The sequence below is a fragment of the Populus trichocarpa genome, chromosome 8, assembly GCF_000002775.5.
Source record: "Populus trichocarpa isolate Nisqually-1 chromosome 8, P.trichocarpa_v4.1, whole genome shotgun sequence".
NCBI lineage: Eukaryota > Viridiplantae > Streptophyta > Magnoliopsida > Malpighiales > Salicaceae > Populus > Populus trichocarpa.
The window spans coordinates 3,890,704-3,912,418 of record NC_037292.2 but is presented as its reverse complement, the minus strand read 5'-3'; the positions used below and the strand labels follow the sequence as shown (position 1 = coordinate 3,912,418).

At 34.0% G+C, this 21,715-nt stretch overlaps 4 protein-coding genes across 13 annotated transcripts in view; 3 read left to right on the top strand and 1 right to left on the bottom strand.

Moving 5' to 3' along the window:
- Positions 1–21,715, bottom strand: part of LOC7494468 (60S ribosomal protein L35a-1) — a 100,575-nt gene that overhangs the window by 6,466 nt on the left and 72,394 nt on the right. The window lies entirely within an intron of this gene.
- On the top strand, positions 180–5,265 carry LOC7488005 (peroxisomal nicotinamide adenine dinucleotide carrier-like). 9 transcript variants are annotated; one of them, XM_052454854.1, is made up of 12 exons: positions 190–551; positions 659–736; positions 896–961; positions 1,678–1,808; positions 1,888–1,932; positions 2,401–2,455; positions 2,764–2,871; positions 3,550–3,618; positions 3,681–3,788; positions 3,948–4,016; positions 4,468–4,522; positions 4,836–5,265. In XM_052454854.1, exons 1-12 carry the CDS (start codon positions 471–473, stop codon positions 4,985–4,987), a joined length of 1,017 nt encoding a protein of 338 aa, XP_052310814.1. In that variant the 5' UTR covers positions 190–470; the 3' UTR covers positions 4,988–5,265. The 9 variants fall into 9 exon arrangements, with proteins under 9 accessions (XP_052310819.1, XP_052310820.1, XP_052310814.1 ...); XM_052454858.1 differs by having other exon boundaries at positions 481–551; positions 864–961; XM_052454859.1 differs by lacking the exons at positions 4,468–4,522; positions 4,836–5,265 and adding an exon at positions 4,200–4,461 and having other exon boundaries at positions 180–551.
- On the top strand, positions 6,523–10,273 carry LOC7488004 (signal peptidase complex subunit 2). 2 transcript variants are annotated; one of them, XM_024607220.2, is made up of 5 exons: positions 6,524–6,711; positions 6,803–6,954; positions 7,629–7,710; positions 9,741–9,883; positions 9,980–10,273. In XM_024607220.2, exons 1-5 carry the CDS (start codon positions 6,610–6,612, stop codon positions 10,074–10,076), a joined length of 576 nt encoding a protein of 191 aa, XP_024462988.1. In that variant the 5' UTR covers positions 6,524–6,609; the 3' UTR covers positions 10,077–10,273. The 2 variants fall into 2 exon arrangements, with proteins under 2 accessions (XP_024462987.1, XP_024462988.1); XM_024607219.2 differs by having other exon boundaries at positions 6,523–6,711; positions 9,741–10,273.
- Positions 15,690–20,645, top strand: LOC7488003 (uncharacterized). The gene is made up of 4 exons (XM_002312105.4): positions 15,690–16,280; positions 16,371–16,486; positions 18,478–18,721; positions 19,095–20,645. The coding sequence occupies exons 1-4, from the start codon at positions 15,915–15,917 to the stop codon at positions 20,433–20,435; spliced, it is 2,067 nt and encodes a 688-aa protein (XP_002312141.4). The 5' UTR covers positions 15,690–15,914; the 3' UTR covers positions 20,436–20,645.

Below are 21,715 nucleotides of genomic sequence, written 5' to 3'. Positions count from 1 at the left end.
AAAAGAGAGAAAAAAAAATCGAAGGATAAATTCCGTAATTCAGACAAACGGTAAAAAGCCACTGGATATACTCTGTAATTCAGACAGGATAGGAGCACATAAAAGGAGGACAAAACGGTAAAAAGCCATGGTCTCAACAACCAAAACCGTCGTTGCTCGTTTGCTTTTCCAAAACAGAATAGGAAACAAAACATGGGCAGCCTTTGATGGCGCGGGGCAGCATCCCCTTTAAGCATTTGCGAGCTGCTTTCTATACCGAAGACGGAGATCAGTATGTCGTTTTTAACAAATATCTCCTTCTTAAGATAAAGATAAAGATAAAAATAAAGATAAAAAACATACACGCCTCTTTCGTACACTCACTCGTTCTCCCTTTTTCTCTCCCAAATTTAGATGATCTCTCTTTCTTTCATTTTCCTTCCTCTGCACTTTCCCGGGAAACTAAAGAAAATTTCCCCTATTAGATTGACATGTCAGACGCTTTGATAAATGGACTCGCCGGAGCCGGCGGCGGGATCATAGCTCAGCTTATCACATATCCTCTTCTAACTGTACATCTCACGATCTATTATGCTCCTTTGAATTTTGTTTTTGTTTTTCCAAGAGAATTGTTTTTGTTAACTTTCGCTGTTAATTATCAATGATTTGATATGTGCAGGTAAATACTCGGCAACAAACGGAGCGTGATGTGAAAAGGCAGAAGAGGAAGCATGGAACTATTGAGCAAATGTGTCAGGTTCTGTGCTCGATTTTTTTCTCTTTTCATCTCTGTAATTTATTATTTAGCTTTCACTGTCTTCAAAATTTTGATGAAGTTATTTCTTATATTATTAGAGCTTTAAGATTCTAGTTTTGATTTTTAGTTTTTCGATTGAATGATATGTGGGTTATCAAGAATGAAGGATGGGGACGATTGTATAGCGGATTAGCGCCATCAGTAGTAGGCACAGCTTGTTCTCAGGTGAAGCCATTTTAGCATCTTAATTTCTTTTTGAACTTTCGTTTTTCTTGTTAGCATGGATTAAATAGTTTCATTTTTTTTTTAATTTGTTTCGTTGCCAAAAATGTGGTGGAAATAGAAATTAGAAGCCAGAGTTTGGGAGTTTATAATAGGTTGGACTGCAATTTGTTTAATATGATAATAGAAATAAAGTTAGGCATGACACGCAGAGATTTGCAAATTGTTGTATCTGCTGGCATAGTTCAGTTAGAGATAAAGCGTTGTGATTCTCAATGAAAATGGTGTGTGCTCCCCTGGACACTGAAAAATGTGCATTCAATGCTGTGAGTCTGTGACTTACTGTACATCTCTCTCTGCTACTCCCATGTTATAGTTCTAAATTCTAATAACCACAGTCAATCCATAAAGCATGACCCGTGTTAGATTTTTTTCTAGGACTGATTGCTATACACCGAAAACTCCAGTGAATAGAAAAGAAAATTGTTTTAAAGAAAATTTAACGACTTAAAATCAAAATCCTGTTAGTACATGCGTGTTTGTCTGGGTGCAATAATATTGTTTTTGGACATTTAATATGTGTCTTCTATTTTTTGTAGGTTGAGATTTTTAGCACCGCCTGATAAGTTACGCATTTGATCATTTTGGCTTGCATAATTTTCAACACTTCTTTTGCATTGTTTTGTGATCTCTTACTTGCTTTCATTTTTATGATACAGGGTGTTTACTATTATTTCTATCAAGTATTCAGGGATAGAGCTGAAGCTATAGCTCGTGAACAGAAGATGAATGGAATTGGTGATGGATCAGTTGGGATGTTGTCATCTCTTGTGGTGGCTGCCTTAGCTGGGTAATTTACTTTGTTCATAAAGTCTGTATGAAACCATTTCATTGTACCCGTGAACTATAAAAGCATTTATGGTCCACAGGGTTGTACCAGCTGCAACTATGCATCATGTTCACCCCAGTCAATCGTAAGGGACAATCATTTTCAATCATGCCAGCTTATATCTGTGTTTGATAAGTGTTGTACATGCTGAGGCCAATTTTTATTTTGAAGGGTTTCTTCAATTCTAATACATTGCCTATTACAATGATAGCATTGCAATGTTACTGTGAACGGCTGCAAGGTTGTTATCATTTGCAACTGTGCCATGCCCACTTCATTCAATCATGGGGGGGCAGTAATTCTCAATCGCACAGCTCATGTCTGTGTCTGATAAGTATTGTGTACATGCTTAGGTCAAATTTTGTCAGGGTTTCTTCAATTGTAATTCACTGCCTATAACAGTTATAGCGATGGCTTTAAAAGCTCTTGTACTGGATTGCAATATGAAAACAAGTTAGCACGAATTTCATTTGCCCTATGATCCATGTTTTTATTTAAACTCTTTGCTCATTGTGACTCTGATGATTTCTTGTTTGATGCTTTCTTTGTGTAGTGGTACAAATGTGCTGCTGACAAATCCCATATGGGTAGTTGTCACACGTATGCAGGTAAAGAGCTAGCTGACATCTTCAGTTTCAATCTTAAATGTTATAGTGAACTACGAAGTCTTAATCTCCACACTGATTGTCTAAATATGCTTCATAGCATGGAAATAACACAAAGCTTGCCATCCGCTGCTTAGTCAAGTCTTCGTTCTTAAACCGTTCACTCTTTTTTCTCTGTTTAGTACCTATATGTTGTACATGTAAATGTGACTGTTTATAAAACAGGTATACAAATATAAAACTCAATGATAAGCAAGTTTGTTGCTCTACTTAGTTTGATATTTGAAATTTAAACTACTTTTGTGTTGCAGACTCATAGGAAGAACTCAAAGAAGTCTCAGCTTAGTCACTCATCCATTGCCCCAGCTGAGAAAGTATTAGATCCAATAGAACCTCATCCATATGGAACTGGCCACGCGGTAGGTGCAGTTAAATGGCAATTTATGGCTCTATTTTATTTACTCATCTGAAACTCGAAGAACTTACTATTGTACTCTAATACTATCAAAGTGCAGTTGAAGTTAATAAATTAGGTGGAAACTCTTTCTACTAGATTTATATTGCCTTATTGCATGAGCACATAACTAAATAATCATAGTCTCTGGTGGTGGATAGCTACACAAGCATATGCAATGCTGTAATTCTGAAACTGAAGTAATAAAAAGGATAATGAAGGGGCGGGTTTATCTGTTAATGAATTGGTGAAAGTCTTAGATTTCAACTACAAAAGCATAGGTTCAAGTCTTGAGAATGCCATCATCATGTAAAGTTATTGAATAATTGGACTAGCAAGAGAAATTATATATGTGCTTTTCTCTCCGAGCTTTAAAAAGCAGCATTTGTTGGGCTGCTGGTGATTAAGGAATTTTTTTTTTAAATAATGTCATCAATAAACGTCTTTATTGATTCATAGTGTCACTGTAATTTTATTTTATTTACATGTATGTGATAATTGCGATAACTCACAAAAAAGGATGACTTTGTCATATCACTTTACTACACATATTTGTGGTTTAAATATGTTCTACCTTATTGATGGGAGGCATAATGCAAGAGTTTTGCCTTTGTGTTTTCTTTAATGAAGATAATGTTTACAGACTCAAGAACTCTATGATGAAGCAGGAATTTGGGGCTTTTGGAAAGGTGTTTTCCCAACATTAATCATGGTATGTAATAATTAGTTCTTAAATCCGTTGATGATTATCACTGATTGCCCTGCTACTTGCAGGTCAGCAACCCTTCAATACAATTCATGCTGTATGAAACTATGTTGAAGAAGTTGAAGACAAAGTGTGTCTTGGTTAAGCAGGGTGACACCGGAGTTAGTGCTTTGGAGGTTAGCTTTCCTTTTGTTTTCCCTGGTTCTCGATCTCCCTACTTCTTATTTGTTTCATATTCCCAAGCTGTTATTTCAACAATCACATAATTGTTTTGCATCCTTCCCTTTTTAGTAGCTTGATTTAATAGCTGAATAAATTGCCTGGTTTTTTGCCAGATATTTCTTCTTGGAGCTTTAGCAAAGCTTGGAGCTACTGTTGTAACATATCCTCTTCTAGTGGTAAAGGTAAATGAAATGTTATAATGGGATGCTAATGCTACACAGACTTGAAAACTGATTTACTGTGAGGGTTTGCGAGTGAACTCACAAAATGCTCCCTTCCTTCACTCACCAAAACTAATAATTACCCCGTGACTTAGACACACAGTAACTAAAAGTTTAATGTGGATTCATCAATTGTTGTGTCAGGCAATGGAAGTTATCAGAAAGCTAGAAGCAGAGAGCTTCTACAAGTAATTTTATATCGACCCTTTTCTTAGAATTCAATTGTGACATGGGGAGAGGAGAAAAACAAATATGAAGACAAAAAAGTAAATGATAGAATCACATATTTGGTCGGCAAAAAGCCAAATGTCCTTTCATTTGTTCCAAAAAATTTGTGCTCGTCAAGTAGATAACCAACTTTTATTCGTAGGGGACTGCTCTTTTTTCCTTACTGATTCCTTTGTATTTTCAGTCGAGGCTTCTAGCAAAACAAATTACAACTGGAGACAAAAGACATCACTATGAAGGTTTGTACTATTTTTTTGAATTTTAATTACCTAATAAATTATGGAACTAACATGCTCCAACTACCTTATCAATTGGCAAAGCCTTTTACGTGATGGACTTATTTGATAAACTGTGCAAGGTCAAAATTGTTATATCCATAGCGATTTTTGGCTGGGATGCTGTGCCGAGTGCCAACATGTGGTGGATAGTGACAAATATTGTGCCCTGAGTTCTTTTACCATCTATGCTTGAGAACACTGCATTTCCATTAATTTTAAAAGTTTCTCAGATTCATCTTGATGATCATTGTTTCATTCTTTCCCCTTTATCTAGGTACATTGGACGCTATCCTTAAGATGATTCGCTATGAAGGGTTCCATGGGTTCTATAAAGGCATGAGCATGAAAATTGTGCAAAGTGTTCTTGCCGCCGCTGTTCTGTTCATGATTAAGGAAGAACTTGTCAGGGTGCTCCATTTTTGCTGACCAAGGGTGGCACTAGTACAAGGAAAACAAGGCCTCCCTGAATGGAGCCTCGTCATTACATTCCTTCTCCTTATGATTGTTTCTTTGATGTAGTCAAATTTTCATTTAGCTGGATGTTAGCATTACTACATAAGTTATTGAAACCACAAGAGGGGAGGGGAATGCTGCTAGCTTCACCCATCATCATTGAAAATAATCCATAATATAGGCAAGTTTATAAACTTGAATTTTAGGTTTGTTTGATATGATTTTTGCAAAATGATTTAAGTTGTTTTTTAGCTCTTGACTCGTGAAAGAGTCATAGATGTTTGGTTATAAATAATTTTTTACTTGTATCAAAAGTTTGTTATAATTTTTTTTTAATTTAATCAAAAGTTGAAATTTTTAACTATTTTACTTGTTCTATATCTTTTCTTCAGAAAAAATTATTTTTAATCGTTTTTATTGAACATCCTTTTAATTTAAGGCATTTTAACTCTTTTTCGCTCTAAAGTCATTTGAGATCCCTAGTGGAGGTGTTCTACATTAGCATTTGTTTATTCTCCCAATATAAAATTAAAGGACAATAGAAATATAAATATATTTAGCAAAAAAGATATAAATATAAAACTAAATTCATTACAGTAATAATTTTAAAATTAATTTTTATATATAAAAAATATACAGAAGATATATCCAAATTCGTATAATCCTTCTGCTATGTCAAAGATCCCTAACCAAAAATATATTTTTGCAAAAATTATTCTATTTAAAATTCACTCTCTTTTTTAACCTTATATCAAAGTCGTGTTTTTAGAGGATAAATTTCGTCATTCAAACGTGAAGTGTAAAATTTAACTTCCAAACAATACTTTTTACCACCTCTTATTTTTGTCTCAAAATACACATCAAATAAGCATTTATTTTTTACCTCATCAATCATTATTGATAATTTAATTAATTGTTTCCTATTTTTATTAGCAATTTACTCTTATAAAATGTAAACTTGATAAAAAACAAATCAACGTAATCAAGCATGTCAGAAGCACAAGACAAAGTATAGATTTATACCTGTTAAGCATCGCATCCAACCATATTTTTATTTATTTTTAGTTTTAAATTACTTTTTATATATATTTTTTAAATTATTTTAATATAATAATATTACAAGTAAGTTTTTTATTTTTTTTAACTTCCCAGCAAACACCACATTATTTCCGTTTCACCGTTTTGATTTCATGAAATGTAAACTTGATCGAAAACAAATCAACAAACATTTGTCTAAAGAAAAAAAAGTTCACAATCAAGAATATCAACACAATATCGTTTTACTTTTTGTAAATCATATCAAGTATGTCTGACGCACCAAGCAAAATTAAAGATTTATACTCGTTTAGCATTGCATACAACCATATTTTTATTTACTTTTAGCTTTAAATCACTTTTTTATATATTTTTTTAAATTATTCTAATATTAAAAATAAATTTAAAAAATATTATTTTAATATATTTCAAAAAAAATTAAAAAATAACATTTCCGAACATTTAAGCACTCTTTACGATCATAATCCTCTACTTCTCACGAAGACAAACACGCTTAAAAAAAAAACCAAATTCATCTGTCTCTCACTCGCTGACGAAAAATGCAAGAAAAGAAAACGGAAATGGCAAACAAGAACGCAAAGAAGGCAAATCTCTTAGATCACCACTCAATCAAGCACATTCTGGACGAATCCGTCTCCGAGGTAACCCACTAAACAAAAACCCTAAACCTCCTCTCCATAGAATAATCGATTTCAATTTGTTAATTGGCGTTGTTTTATTTTTGAGTTGTAGATTGTTATAAGTCGTGGACATGTAGAAGATGTGAGGATGAGCAATATAAGGTTGTTCTTGGGGACAATTATTATAGTGATTGCGCTTCTTGCTCAGTTTTACAACAAGAAGTTCCCTCAGAATCGGGACTTTTTGATCGGATGCATCGTATTATATCCTTTTTAATCAGTGATTTTATTATACTTTAGTTTGATTTTTTTTTATTTGTGTTTGGTGGCTTACAATTGTGTGGAATGGAGTTGTGAAATTCAGTAATTTATGTTTCTCAGGTTTGATAGTTGAAAAAATTGGTGTTTTCTTTTTATTGTTCAATGAAATAAATTCTTTGCTGATTTATGCTCTCCAGTGCCTCTGTCTGGTCTAGTTGGGGTTGAGTTTTTGTTAATTTTTTAAACGAGGGTGGCGTGAATTGCGAGATTTACAATCTCAAACTCCTTTCTTAAATGAAAATTAAACAATAACGGGGTGAATTATTGGTTAGCATATTCTTAATGTTTGTGAAAGTGGATGTTTTAAACTAAATTTCAATCTTATTGATAATCCTCCCACCATCACTTTTCTATGAATCTCAGCCATTGGATTTTTGGGATCCACTCATTCAATGGATGGGATTTTTCAGAAAGAGATTTCGAGAAGCACCGTTTTGTGAAAATAAGCATTACCCTCGTATGCCTATAGGGTGTATCTTTTACTACTGTTCCCTGAAAATCACTGGTTTAAAAGTTCTTATTTTAATTTTTATGGCAAACAAATGCGTGGTTGTGTTTGAAAGGAATTGATTGGTAACATGTTAAAATCTGATTTGTTTAATCCTTGACCCTGGCAAGTATATAGTCTTCAATGGATTGTTGCAGCTGATCGTCCACTTAAAAGAGAAGAATGCTATCTTAGTTACTTATCCACCCAAGGTAAACCTCTATCTTCTATCCTTTTTGTTACAATAGCTGCAATTATTACATGAAAATTCACATGTGGTTCTGCAGATATTTAGATGTTGGTATTTAATGTCTATTTTGCATCATGTAATGGCTGGTTAGCATGGGATAATATTTAGATGTACAGATACAAGTTCAATACTTATTTTTGGCACAATATTCAATCAACACCACCCCTGCCATCATAAAGGAACTCTTTTTTTGTGGTGTCCATGGTTCCATCACTATCAGCAAAAACATCTCTTGACCTTGGGCTGGATTAGACTTTGGAATTTGAGCTAAGCAAAAGTTTCCCCCTTCTTCCTACCAAGTTGAACCTGAAAAGCTAGTGTTTTTGTTCCCTTGTGTCAAATGGTCAACTTTGGATCCACTTCTTCTTTGTACTAAGTTTAGAAGCAGTTATTATAATTTTTAGTCGATGTCCCTGCAGATATTCATGCGACTTCTTTCCCCTTCATCTTTGTTGATATGTCTGTATGCATGTTTGTAAGTTTTTTGATACCAGCTACGCATACTACTCATTTGTCGTTTTTGCTAAGCATTCCAACACTGGCTGTCTCTGTCTTTTGGGTTGTTTTGGTACACAACCCCGCTCTTTCTGGTTACATGCATTGCTTCCTTCTCCACCTTGATGAGTTCATAGGCATTTTTTGAGGGTTTTCACCTTTTTCTGTCACTGTGAGGAGTGTGTATTTCAGACTGCAATTCTTCTTTACACTTCATGTTTTTCTTTTGTCTCTCTTACAATATGTCTACATGGGTTGAATTTTTAGGGGAGAGAAGGGAGGAGGATGAACTCATAAATCTTGTTTGAGAGCCTTTTTGATAGGAAGGGAGAGACCAAGGAAGGGTTGGGGTGGGGTCTGCTGGGTAACATTTTTCACTTTCAAAATCAGGGTGTTAAGGAAAGGGAAATTGTTATAATTTTCTTGTGAATTTTTCAATTTTGAGTTTAGAACTCTCCCCTTTTGAAAACTGAGTAACTTATTTCTACTATTATGATTAAACCTTTCCCTCCACCTAATAGCCAGATATGGGGAAGATACGGCAGTCTCTTTTTCCTTGTGTACATCCAAACAAGAGAAAAATATCCTGCAAGTTCTCACCTTTTCTCGTTTCATCTAAAATCCTTTTACTTTTTGCTTAGTATTATTTTTTTCTTTTTCTTTTTCTTTTAATGTAATTTGCCACTGGAATAAAACTATAAAAGCCATTATTTGCTACAATCATTAAAGTGCTGCTGGACTTCTCCTTTCATTGAGTTTCTCTTGCACTGCTAAAAAAGAAATGTGAAGGCGGGTTAGTCTTTTCTTTTGTTTCAAAATATTGAGAGCTATGGACTGGAATTCTTCTTGACTTTCATATTGACTAGTCACTGTATTTCTGAATTTGAAATTCAAGCTCGGGTGGTATGCTTGTCAGTTTTGTTGCATAAATTCATGACTGACCACCGTATCTTAGACTTCACTGTTTTCCACGATCTATTTATCCTATTGTGTGTTTTGTAATATGGTGTCGGTGGTTTTGTAAAAGTGTGTTTATGTTGAAAAGGCATCAATTTGATTCTTTTTTGGGTCCTTTTTGATGGTTTTGACATCTTCATATCAAAACTATTCAAATTACAAGAAACTGTATTAATGCTTTTTAAGCCTAAATACACTTTCAAACGCAACCTTTTAAACCATATTATTTTTTTGCATAAGTTGCCCTTTATAATTCCTGACCTGAAATAGTTGTAAGATTCTGTTACTGTACTACATGCTTCATTCTTAATATGCATATTCAGATAAATTTTGCCTACCCCTTTGCTCTTGCTTTCATGTTTGTCTATGGATTTTGTCAGACGGTTTAGGTGTATTGATTGCCATAAAATCATACTTGTTTGTGATTTTCATCAGCTTAAGTTTCATTATTTCGTGCTAATGCTGGCCAATCTATCTCCTGCTTGTTGCCCCTTAATACCCCCTCTCGCTGCTTAACCTAATATCCTACCTTTTGTACAGGGATCTTACACCAGCACTGGTCTAGTCGTCTCTTCAAAATTGCCAAGATTTTCTGATGAGTACACACTTAGCATAGCTAGCGCAGATCCTAAATCAATTTCTGCCGGGAAACCAGTTCAGTTTACCAAAAGCATCACCCAGTGGTCTCCCCCTCCCTTCTCTCAAAAATTTCAGATCGTTCATGTTTATGAAATGCACTGTGTATTTCACCATATTTATTACATGCCACAATGTTTCAGGTTCACCAAGGATGGAGTTTTGGTGGAGGGCCTGTTCTGGAAAGATGTTGAAGCACTGATTGATGATTATGCAGCAGAACCAAAGAAGAGCAAGTGATTTACCTGTTTAACAGAATGTGACAGTTGAATTGTTAGACAGATAGTGCCTTGGCAATATTGTGGTTCGACATAGATGATCATTGAAATTATGGTTGTTGTCTTGGAAATTTTTTTAGCGAAACTAATTGATTATGCTTGACATTATCTTTAGAAAACCATCTACATCACTAGAAAAATCATTGTTGGCAGATGAAATTGTGTATTTGGTATTTTAGGCTTTCTGATAGTTCTACAAATATCCAAGTGGCCGCCTCATACCTCACTGTAATCCTAGGCATTCGGCAAGTAGTGTGTGTTGGTGTGCTTTAAGGCCTATGATCCTCGTGTTATGGGTTCAAAACTTCTGCAAAATTGGATGCGTTGATTTGCTTCCTCATTCATAGCCCGGAATGAGGTCGCGTTCTTCTGAATTGATTGAAATTGATCTCGTATCGGTGAGCCAGTCATCCCATTGCTTTACTTGATATTAGCTCAAGCCAGTTCTTAAATTGTATTTGAGAGAGTAGTAGTTATTGTTTTTAAAGTGACTCCGTTTGAAAGTTCAGTGCTGTTATAATGACCTTTCGCTGCTCGGAAAGCATATGAGAATATGCCATTTCTTGTCATTCTATTGTACTATCCTCTCCACAGTCGATATCAAAATTATTTACAGGGGGGCCCACAATAACTTGGATGTCGTTCATTATATAGATATTAAACCCGGGGAGTTGAGCTGTTCAAGGAGGTGTTCTAGATTATTCTTGTTACATGACCACATGATGTTGTGGGTCAATTTATTTTGCGTAAAAAATATTAAAAAAAATTAAGATTTAAAAGTGTTTGGTATTTCTGCAAAGTTATACCCAAAAGTTTTAGGTTTAGTTGCAACGTCTGACCAAAGAGTAATATTTGTAATATTAATAATAACATTAAACTTGCATGACCCAAGTTTAAGTGGGTTTGGCTGCAATACCAAAGCTGAGAGCATTGGATATAGGTCTGGCTGCAAGGTCGTGTCATAAAGTGTGATAATTAAATAGATTAATTAAAAAGAAAAAAAACAAAAAAAAAACCAACAGAAAGAAAAAAAGCTAATGAGAAAAAAGAAAAAAAAATATGAATCAATTGGGTTAACTCGTCAAATCAGGTTAACCCGTCAAACCTGGGATTCGTGTCATGAAAGTATGATAACTAAATAGAAAAAAGATTTAATATTAATGAACTAAATTTTTTTAAAAAAAGATTAATTTAAAAGGAAAAAGCAAAGAGAAAAATACTTACAGGAAGGAAAAAACTAATGAAGAAAAAGAAAAAAAAATCTGAATCAACTGGGTTAAACCATCAAACCTGGGATCCGTATCATGAAAGCCTGATAATTAAACAGAAAAAATTTAATATTAAGAAACTATAGACAAAAAAAATAAACTAAAGGCATAAGCTTTTTCATTGTGGATTGCACCGTGCTATTCAAAGTAAAAGGTTTAAAAAGGAAAAGAAAAAAAAAAAAAACAAAGGCATACGCCACGGGTTAATTTTATTTTTTTTTGCATAAAAAAATCAAAAAATGCTAAGATCTAAAAGTGTTAGGTCTTTCTGCAAATATATACCCAAAAGCCTTGGGTCTAGCTGCAACGCTTGACCCAAGAATACTATTTATAAATTATAATATTAATAATAACATTAAACTTACATGACTTAAGTTTAAGTGAACCTGACTGCAACACCGGACCCTAGAGCATTGGATGTGGGTCTGGCTATAAGGTCATGTCATAAAAGTGTGATAATTAAATAGATTAATTAAAAAGAAAAAACAAGGGAAAAAAACTAATAGGAAGAAAAAAACTAATAAAGAAAAAGAAAAAAAATCTGAATTAATTGGGTTAACCCTTCAAACCAAGTTAACCCGTCAAACTTGAGATTCACGTCATGAAAGTTTGATAACTAAATAGAAAAAAAAATTGACGGGTTTACCCAAAATTAACTGGGTTAACCCGTTAAACCAAGTTAACCCGTCAAATCCGGGATACGTATCATGAAAGCATGATAATTAAATATAAAGAAATTTAACATTAACAAACTAAACTAAATGTAAAAAATTAATTAAAAAGAAAAAAAATCCGGGTTAACTCGTCAAACCAGACTAACCCATCAAACCCGGGATCAAACAAAAAAATTCATTAAAAAAACAAAAAAAATTTAAAAAAAACAATTTAGCGTTTCATTTAAATTTTAGTATATATTATAATATATTATTATTATTATTATTATTATTATTATTATATAATTATAATAATATAATATATTAAAGATGGGAAAGTGAAAGGCGTGGGAAAGCTACAGTAGTTTTCCCACGCCTTTTAGAGTGTTACTTAATAGATGACCGGGTTAATATAAAAAAATAAAATAAATATATTTAAGATTTTAATATTTTATATAGAAAATTTTTGAAATAATGTATAAGAATGTAGGTTATATAAAAAAAAGTGAAATGTAGTATAGTTATTTCATTTTAAAAAGTTAAGAAACAATTCATTTAGAAGTAAACTATAAAAAAAATATAAGATTTAGTATTATTATTTCACATCAAAAACTTAAAAAACAATCATTATAAATATGGGTTATATATATTTATTCAATGTTAAAAAATTTAGAAGCAATTCATATGGATGTGAATTGTGAAAAAATAAATATAAAGTGAAATTAAAAAAAAAAGAGTATGTGGATCTAGCCTATAAAAAAAAAGAAATGTAAAATATAGTGTAGTTATCTCAAGTTAAAAAAATAAAAAATAATATATGTGGATGTAGTCATATATAGTTATCCCGCATCAAAACATTAAGAGGTAATGCATGTGAATATAGACTATAAAAAAATATATAGTGCAATTTATCCTATATTGAAAAGTTAAAAATAAATTTATGTGTATACATGCTATAAAACAATATATGTTAAGCTAAGTATTCATTAATTATTTTTATATTTTTCTGGATTTATTAAAAAATGAAAAAATTTAAAGTTTCACCCAGTTATAGGTTAACCTGGTTGGTCGCCTAGGATTGATCGGATCAATTGCAAGCCTGAGTTTTTATGATTTGAAATTCGGTTAAGGCATCGACTCCTAGGTTTTGGATCAATCTATCAGTCTGAGCCAAGTTTTATAATCACGGTTCACACTAATTTTTTTACCTGCGCTTCTTTGCAGGTCAAATTATTTTTTAAAAACCTTGAAAAAAATGAAAAAAATACTAGAAAGTAAAAAATCTATAGAATGAAATTTTAAAATATTAATATCGAGATGATGATGATATTTTTTTTTAAAAAAAACATTGAAACGATGATAGAATTGATCGACTTGGGATAATCATGTTTAACTTACGAAGCCCATCATTTGAGGCATAAGCCCATAATAACCCCATGGAATCCAGATTTTTTTAAAAAAAACTAGGAAGCTTAATTTTAATTAACCAACAATTGAAGGTCTAAGATGAAAAAAAACAAATAAAAAAATAAAACAAAAAACAACTCGAGCAAACCTACAACAGTGACTTGTACTATGCTACAACCCATACCCAATTGTTTATAACGTAAAAACAATGTTCAGGCAATGTTAGTGTTCTTAAAAAATAAAGGAAAACGTGAGACTTGGGTCATTAACCTAACTAGATCCATTAAGTCAGGTCGATTTAGTAATATGATTAAAAAAACTAGCAAATAATGATAAATAAAAAGGACAAAAAATAATTTGAGTTATTTTTAAAATTAGTAAAACATCCTACAGAAACTAGTAAAAAAAAATGAAGACTATTTTTTAAATAAATTAATGTTAAATGATGAAACTGGAAAAAAATATGAGCTTAGAAAAAATTAAATAAATGATTTTTTGCCTCATATTACCTTGCGGGTCAAATATTTTTTTATGACCTTTAATAAATATTAAAAAAAATAGAAATGGTGACATACTAAATGATATATTTTTTAAAGTAAACATTAAGCAATTAATTTAATTTAAGAAAAAATATTTAAAAATAAGCTAAATCCAACAAATAACAAAAAATAAAAAGATTTGAGATAACCCAAGTTATTTTTTAAATCATTGAAAAATCCTACACAAAGAAAAAAAAATGTAGAGCTCAATATCTGGTTAAATTAAATGCTAAATGGTGAAATTAAAAAAAAATTAAAAAAGGTAAAAAAATGAACCAAAACGAATCTTCAAAACTTTGGTTAATCTATCAAATTCATAACTTGTTGAATCATAGATCAGGAGTCAATCAAGAAACTCAATTTATTGTCAAATGATGAAATTTAAAAAACTTGTCAAGGTTAAAAATAACAATAAAAATAATGAGGATAAAATATGATATGTAAATATAATGAAAGGGTGAAATTGTAAGATTAAAAAGTATCACAAGTAAAACAAATAACAATAAAAAAAATAAAAGTCAAATATGAAATAAAAATAATAATGAAAGACGAGATCGAAGAAAAAATTAATTTTATAAATTAATTTAAATAAAAAATAAAAAATAAAAAAATCAAAATCAAAAGGGATGTTATGAGATATAAACGACAAACATAAAAACTAGAAAGAGAAAAAAAATGAAAAAAAAAAAAAGGTTAATTGTCACCATTCACCAAAACACCCACTTGCTTCACTTAGGAAGGTAAACCCTGAACAACATTAAGAAAGCTGTTTTTTCTTAACCGGGAGCCATTGTATGCGCCGTCGAAAGACAGTGAGGTGGCTCATGGCACGTTCTACAAATACATCAATAACTTTTTTTAATTAATTAAATTATCAAATCACTCCTGAGCCAAGCCTATTGATTTTTGTTGTTGCAGGGGTAATAAAGTAATCACATCATGCATGACAAAAGGAAAATTTCAAAAAGCTATTAGACTAAAGTTATTTTTTTTTAAGAGTAGCAAAATAATTTCATTGGATAAAAAAAATATACAAGAAGACCGAAACACCACTAAACAATTTAAAAATTAAAAAAAAGGACATTATGAAGGGCAAAACATAATCTCATCATTATAATTCATATAAAAAAACAGTGCACGGTATTTTTCCTATGCTGTTTAGGTTTTTATAATAAAATTTTGATAGTTTTTTCTTTTGGGTACATTTTTAAAAAATATATATTTTTAATGATTTGAATATATTAATATTACAAATATTAAAAATTATATATATATATATATATTTTTAAAGTTAAAAATAATTTTTAAACCACTCTCATTACATTACCAAAAACACTGCCTCTCGTATTCTAGTTGGTTTCCGGAATAAAGAATGCCAAAATAATATCTGCTTGATTGATTGGTCTCGCCTCACCAAACAGATATCACACCGTTCATTTTGTACCTTTGTCGGTTCCTCCTTAACCTCCTCATCCCCGCGCACGTTAGCAATCAAGATCCTATTGGGAACTTGGCCCGTCTCTAGACCTAAAAGTCGGCTACGATGTTGACATGGCCTCCCCACAACATCCCGCGGGACCCACCGGAAGAAAAAAATGACGTGGCTCCTATAAAATCATACGCGGACACAAAAGCAACGTAAATCGAAATGGACAACTACTTTCGAATCCGCCAGGCAGGTTATATAACACTCTCCATCTTCCCTGTTCATACGTTTCCTCATTCTTTTATGACCCCAACGACTCCTCTGCGTCAGATTTTTTCTCTACCCCTCAAGCTACATCCCAATTTTCTTTCTCGAAGTCTCTGCTTTACCTTTACAACTTTCATCTTTTTAATAATTTTCTTAATCCGAGTCCGCTTTTAAGTAGAAATCGAAGATTAGGGTTTCGAATTTGAATCTGGATTTTGTTAATTCTGAAAAATTTGACAGATGGCTAATTCTAAAAAACAAGAATTCAACGAAGATCGCGTTGAACAATCAAACGGCAACGACTTCGACGACTCATCATCGATTTTGAACGCTGGCGGAACCTCAACCGCTGGATCTGGTAGGGTTTCGAGAGAGCGGAGTGAGATTAGTTTAACCGAGCGATTGACGGACATTCTAGTGGACCAAGGAGACGGAGATTTGTTGCTTCAAAGGAACGATCGTGAAGACAGGGTTTTGCAGTGGCTGCAAGCGCTAGATATGCAGGTCATTGGGGCTTGCAGAGCTGATGAGAGGTTAAAGCCGTTGTTGAAATTGAATGCTTCCAGTAGTGTGGCTGAGGATCGGCTCTTAGCGCATCTCAGTCAGGTAACTATGTTGTTTATTATCGAATCTCTTATGTTTGTTCTTTTATAATTAAGTTGGCTGATTTGGTTTTTATTTGTGTGGTCTGAATAGCACTTTAAGCCGTCGGAGGTTGGTATGCTAGCTAGGTGTTTCTGCATACCACTGGTTTCGATTCGTGCTGGGAAGATTAACAAGCAGGGGACTCTACTGTGCCCGACTGCCATAAGGTAATTGATTTTATGTGGATGTGTTTAGTTTGATTGTATATTTATGTGCTGTGTTCTTGCGTTTTTGTGTTGACTGACGTTTTTTTGGGTGGAAATAATGACTTAACCCTGATAACTGAATGCCCATGTGTTTCTCATTTTGTTTTGAATGCTATAATTCTACCTTGTGCTATACTGTAGCAGTGGTTCTATGTTTTATGTTGTTGAATTTTTACTCTGATTTTTCTAACTGGTGCTATTTTATAGTCTTATATAATTGTATGAGCTTGATATTCTGACCTGCCACTTTATATTTTTTGTGCTTTATGCATATATTTATGTGAAGTGTGTGATTAAGGGTGATCTGGTGCTGTTGACCAAATGTTAAATTGATTAATGAACAGCCCTTGTGTGTGTTAGGAGATAACCTATTTGTTGGTTCTTTCACTGTCTATTGTAATTTGATCCAATCATTCATACTGTTTGCGTCATCTTGTGCTTTAAGTGCATTATTCATTTTGATTTAGCGTTTTGGATTACCATCTGATATGAGGGCAATTTCTGTTCTATACGAGTGGAATGAACTCAAATCACAGTGCTCTTTTGACTACATGATACACATGCATATCTGGCTGCTGTCGAATGACTGTTGACTATGGCTGTTTCATGGCTGCGTCATCGAGACACTAGAATTGACTTTGTGCACAGTTGGGTTTTGCTGTTGATGCAGTGCAACCAAGTGAAAATTGGTCTAAATGGCTGTTCCTTGTAAAGTTGGTTATTGATTAAAAAGATTTTCTATCCTATACCCCTCCTATAATCTCTCTGGTGCATACTTGGATAGGTTTCTTGTGGAATTGACTTTTCATTCGAGCGTTTCCATTAGTATTTAGTTCATTTTCAATATTTTGTAATAAATTGTAGAGTTTATTGTGGTGATAATGTTCACACTTCCAAGTAAAAATATCTTTTGACTTGTAGGTAAAGTGGGCGTATTCTATTATGATCTCTGAATTATGAGGAAGTAAAGGTAGTTTCATCTCTCACATATGAGTACACAACTTGCTACTGCTTTTTGAATACACGGGAATTGCATTTTAACGACTTGAAATTGAGTGTGAATAGTCTCATATTAGTTTAACTTCCTCATGCTAAGTTCAAGATGTAATCTGCATGCTACTTTACAATGGTTGCTTGTGAAATATTGAGTTCAGCAAGCACTCTCTTATCACTTGTCATTATATTCTTTAATGCATGCTACTATTTCTCTATGTTGACCTTTCTAGTTTATGGCTATGAACTCTACAATTTCTTCGAGCATGATTTCAGGGTATTCTTGAGGATGTTCCTTAACTGATGATATTTTTTTTAAAATAACATCACAAGCAATCCTACTTCAAGATAGTTTTAAGCGAGAAGAAATTAGTGAATATAGAATGAGCACTCATTAAATTTATTGTTGATGTATGGAAATGTTAAAGCCATAGACCTCATTGAGGAGCAATTACCATGTGTCGTTGGACAAGCTTGTGGTGGAAGTAATTCAAACTCAAATATCTACTAGATGAGCTATAATATGCTAGCTTCTGGGTGTCTGTTGAAAGAGTATGCAATTGATCCATAATGCAATCAGATAGGTTGTGTGTGATTTAATGAATGGCAGCTAGAGTGGAGCCCATTGCAGTCATATTATAAAGTTTGATTCCTTCAAAATGGTGAATGTTAGTTTGAATTTGTAATTATGGCATCTAGGGCTGCAGATCTAGTAAACAGTGATAATGATATTATATTGTCTAGCCTCACAAACTTGTTGATTATGAGCATTAGTATGTACAGATCTTCTGCAGACTCATCTCAATTAAACTAAGAATTCAGTATAAGCTTTATATGCTGGCATAGTGCATTTAAAGATTCACTGCTAACTATGATCTTTTTAGTGGGTATTTCTGTTTCTAGTTGCAGTTTTTTTTTTTAGATTTCTAAATCAGTTCCATTTATCCTTGTTCTTTCAGGGGGGATTTAAATCTTACACTGTTGCCATCATCTGATCTGCGCCTCTCATTCAGCGGTGATGATGGTAATACAGAAAGGCTATTCACCCTAAGTGGTAAAACCCAATGTGCTGCTGTTGAAGTTAATGAGATCCCCGCTGACAGTTCTGGCCGATCTTTCAGCTTAAAGATGTCAGATGGCAGAGTTTTTTACTTTTGGTGCTCGGAGAAATCAAAGCTTCTGGGAATTGAATTGCTTGCAAAGGTATATACAACAGCCTCTTGGGCGATGAAATGCATGCACATACATATGCACCGTATGGTTAGAATTAATTTAGCTTTGAAACTTATATATGATGATTGCCGAGATACTGCAAATAATTTTCATGGACATTTTCTCAAGGAAAAAATGATTAACTCAACTTTGCATCAACTGTAGTCGGGTTTGCATGAGCTAGTTTTTCTTTCTCTTTACTTCCCTCTCCAAGTTCTCCTGCAATAAATCTGAACATGAATGTTAGTTTGAAGTTTTTGATTCAGGAAGTTACCATATTATCATTAATGAGTCTGTCTGTGTGTGTTCATTGAAATGCTTTTCAGTGGTTACTAATGCATGTTTCCTCTTTCTTCAATGATAGATGAAAGATTTACTGAAGAGGAAACCGTCTATAGCTGATTTGACTGGAATCAGCAAGTCACGTCTTGATTGCTTTGCAACTCACCTTCGTGCCTACCTTGTGGGAAGCAATGGCCAGGGAATTTCTGCTTGCTCTCCTGCCTCTTCCTCAACCACTCCCGAAACCTCTGATTCAACCTCCACAACAAAGTCTCTGCGCACCAGACATGTTGGCAATCAAGCAGTAAAAACATATTCAGCTTATCAGGGAAGCCTCAGTCCAAGATCAAGTTCCTTCAAAGAGGGCTTACCCAGAAGCTTGTCTTCTTTAAGGAGTGCTGCCAAGGAAAAGTTAAGGCGGCGTGTGGACAGCCATCTTTCAGCAGTTGATAACATGATGGTTGCATTGCCACTCAGCAATGATGTCTCTTGCAATCAATCTGAAAATGAGAAGTTGCAGGAAGCTAAGAGTTGCCGCCCTTTACCCTCTAGTGTTCTTGAATCTCTTGGTAGATTGTCTTTGCCACCGTTTCAGCTCCCTGTATCTCATGTTTTGTCAAGTCCACCTCTCTCTCCATACTATTGTTGGTGCCCCCAAGGTACATCGACTTTGCAATATCCTTCCACACCTTTAGAAATCTCAACCTCATCTATTGAATCACCTTTACTGCCACCCCTTCCTCCATTTTTATCTGCCAGTAGGCCATCCAACCTGTTAAGTCCTATACCACCTCTCAGTTTGGCTGACCTTCCCTCACTGGATTTTCCTGTTTTGCTGCCAGACCAATTCGTTCGGTTGCCAATTCCAAGTTCACAGCAAATCCCAACTTTCACTCCTTTAATGTGCGATCCGATTGTTCACATTCCAGTCATTGATGTTTGTTCCTCAGGTCAAGGCTACCTAGTGAGTGCTGGACCAACTATTGCAACCACCATTCCACCTTTGCATACAAAACTTGTAAACCCACTGATCCCTAATACTGCTGATTCTGCGGTGGAGAAGGGTGCGAGAGAGACTCTGAGATTGCTCATCAGTAGTACAAGCCAAACCAATCCTCAATTTATGGATGTCTTGCCCGCTGTTTTAACCAATACTGATAAGAAGAGTATGCTTACCACTGGAAGCTGGAGCCTTTACTCAGGAACCAGAGGCGTTGATGCTATTGCAAACAGAATTGCCACCATGGGCCTGGTTTCATTATCTGAGTACTCCATAGGAGATTCCGTTGCAGAGATGAGTGGCAGCTGTGACAATACCAATACTTTGCCTGACAATCTGCCAGATGAATCTAGTGCTATGGATGGGCCATATTCAGATGATGATTGTACTCTGTTTTCAAACGCTGAGGAAGGAACCAATTAAGGCAGTATTGCATTACCACTGTGGATCTGTTTTTGTCCCTAATGTGTAGATACGTTTCCCCAGCCCTGGCAATTTGAATTGTAATTATTGCAAATCCTGCCGGAATTTGTTCCACCCCTATTCCTTAATCTTGTTATTGGGTAGAAATAGAACTATTGTAATATGTTTTTTTTCCGTGTTGCCTAATAGATGTATTTTTGTTTTCTGTTACTTTTGAGAGCCTTGATGCAATTGGCCGGACTCTTATAATGCCTGATCATCTGAGGAGTGCCAATTGTATGTAAAAATGGTTTCCAGTCATTTCCTTGCCCGTTGGTGGCATTTAATTTCTCATGTGGAGGGTCTTGAACGCTTGTAGGCTGCCTGCGACTGAACGCGTCTAAGCCGCCTGTGACGGAGATCATGCAATTTTTACACCTTGGATAAACTACTTGATTTCTGTTACTTTTATGACTCGTTGTATACGGCTAATTAAAGTTACCTTTATCATTTCCTTACCAGTCAAGCATGCGAGCTACGGCTCTCTCCTAGTTTTGGAGAGCATTGCTTAATCTCTCGTCTCTATGAATTTTAATGAAAACACAAACTTTGGCACGCCAATGAGACTGGATGTCTGGAGTTCACGTTCATCGACAGAACTAGTCCCAATGGGAGTGCCACGATTTATGTTTTCCATTTAGCAACAGACTGAATCCCTTTATGCTATTGACTATTTTTTATTTTTTGACTAATCAATTCATTAGTTTGGTTGATTGGATTTTTTTTGGTTAAGTATAATGAACAGCACCTTAAGCTGGCTCGATGTCGGTACGGTAGCGAGGTACTTCTGCATGCCACTGGTTTCGATTCGTGTTGGGAAGAATAAAAAGCAACTAGCCTGCTCTCTGGTAATAGAGTTCACATGAATATCAGATTGTTTATTTTGGGTGTGTCATGTGTTCTCCTGTTATGAAGTTATTGCACTGATTGAGGTTTATTTGTGAACATAAATTACTGATTCTGATTATGGAATTTCAATTTACATTTGCTACAGAAATTTTTATCTGTATTTCAGTACGATGTTTATGAATACCTTAATTCATTTTTATATTTTATATTTTGGATAAAATATTACTCTGATTTCTCTAGTTGGGGTATTTCGTTGTTCTTGCTGTCAGGAGTTTTGTCAAAAATTGCGGGATGGAAGAATACTCAATTAAGCAGTTGTGGTATCTGGCAATGCTTGCAACTACCAAGGGGAAACAGGAATTCCTAATGGAGTTGTGTCATTTCATTGGTGA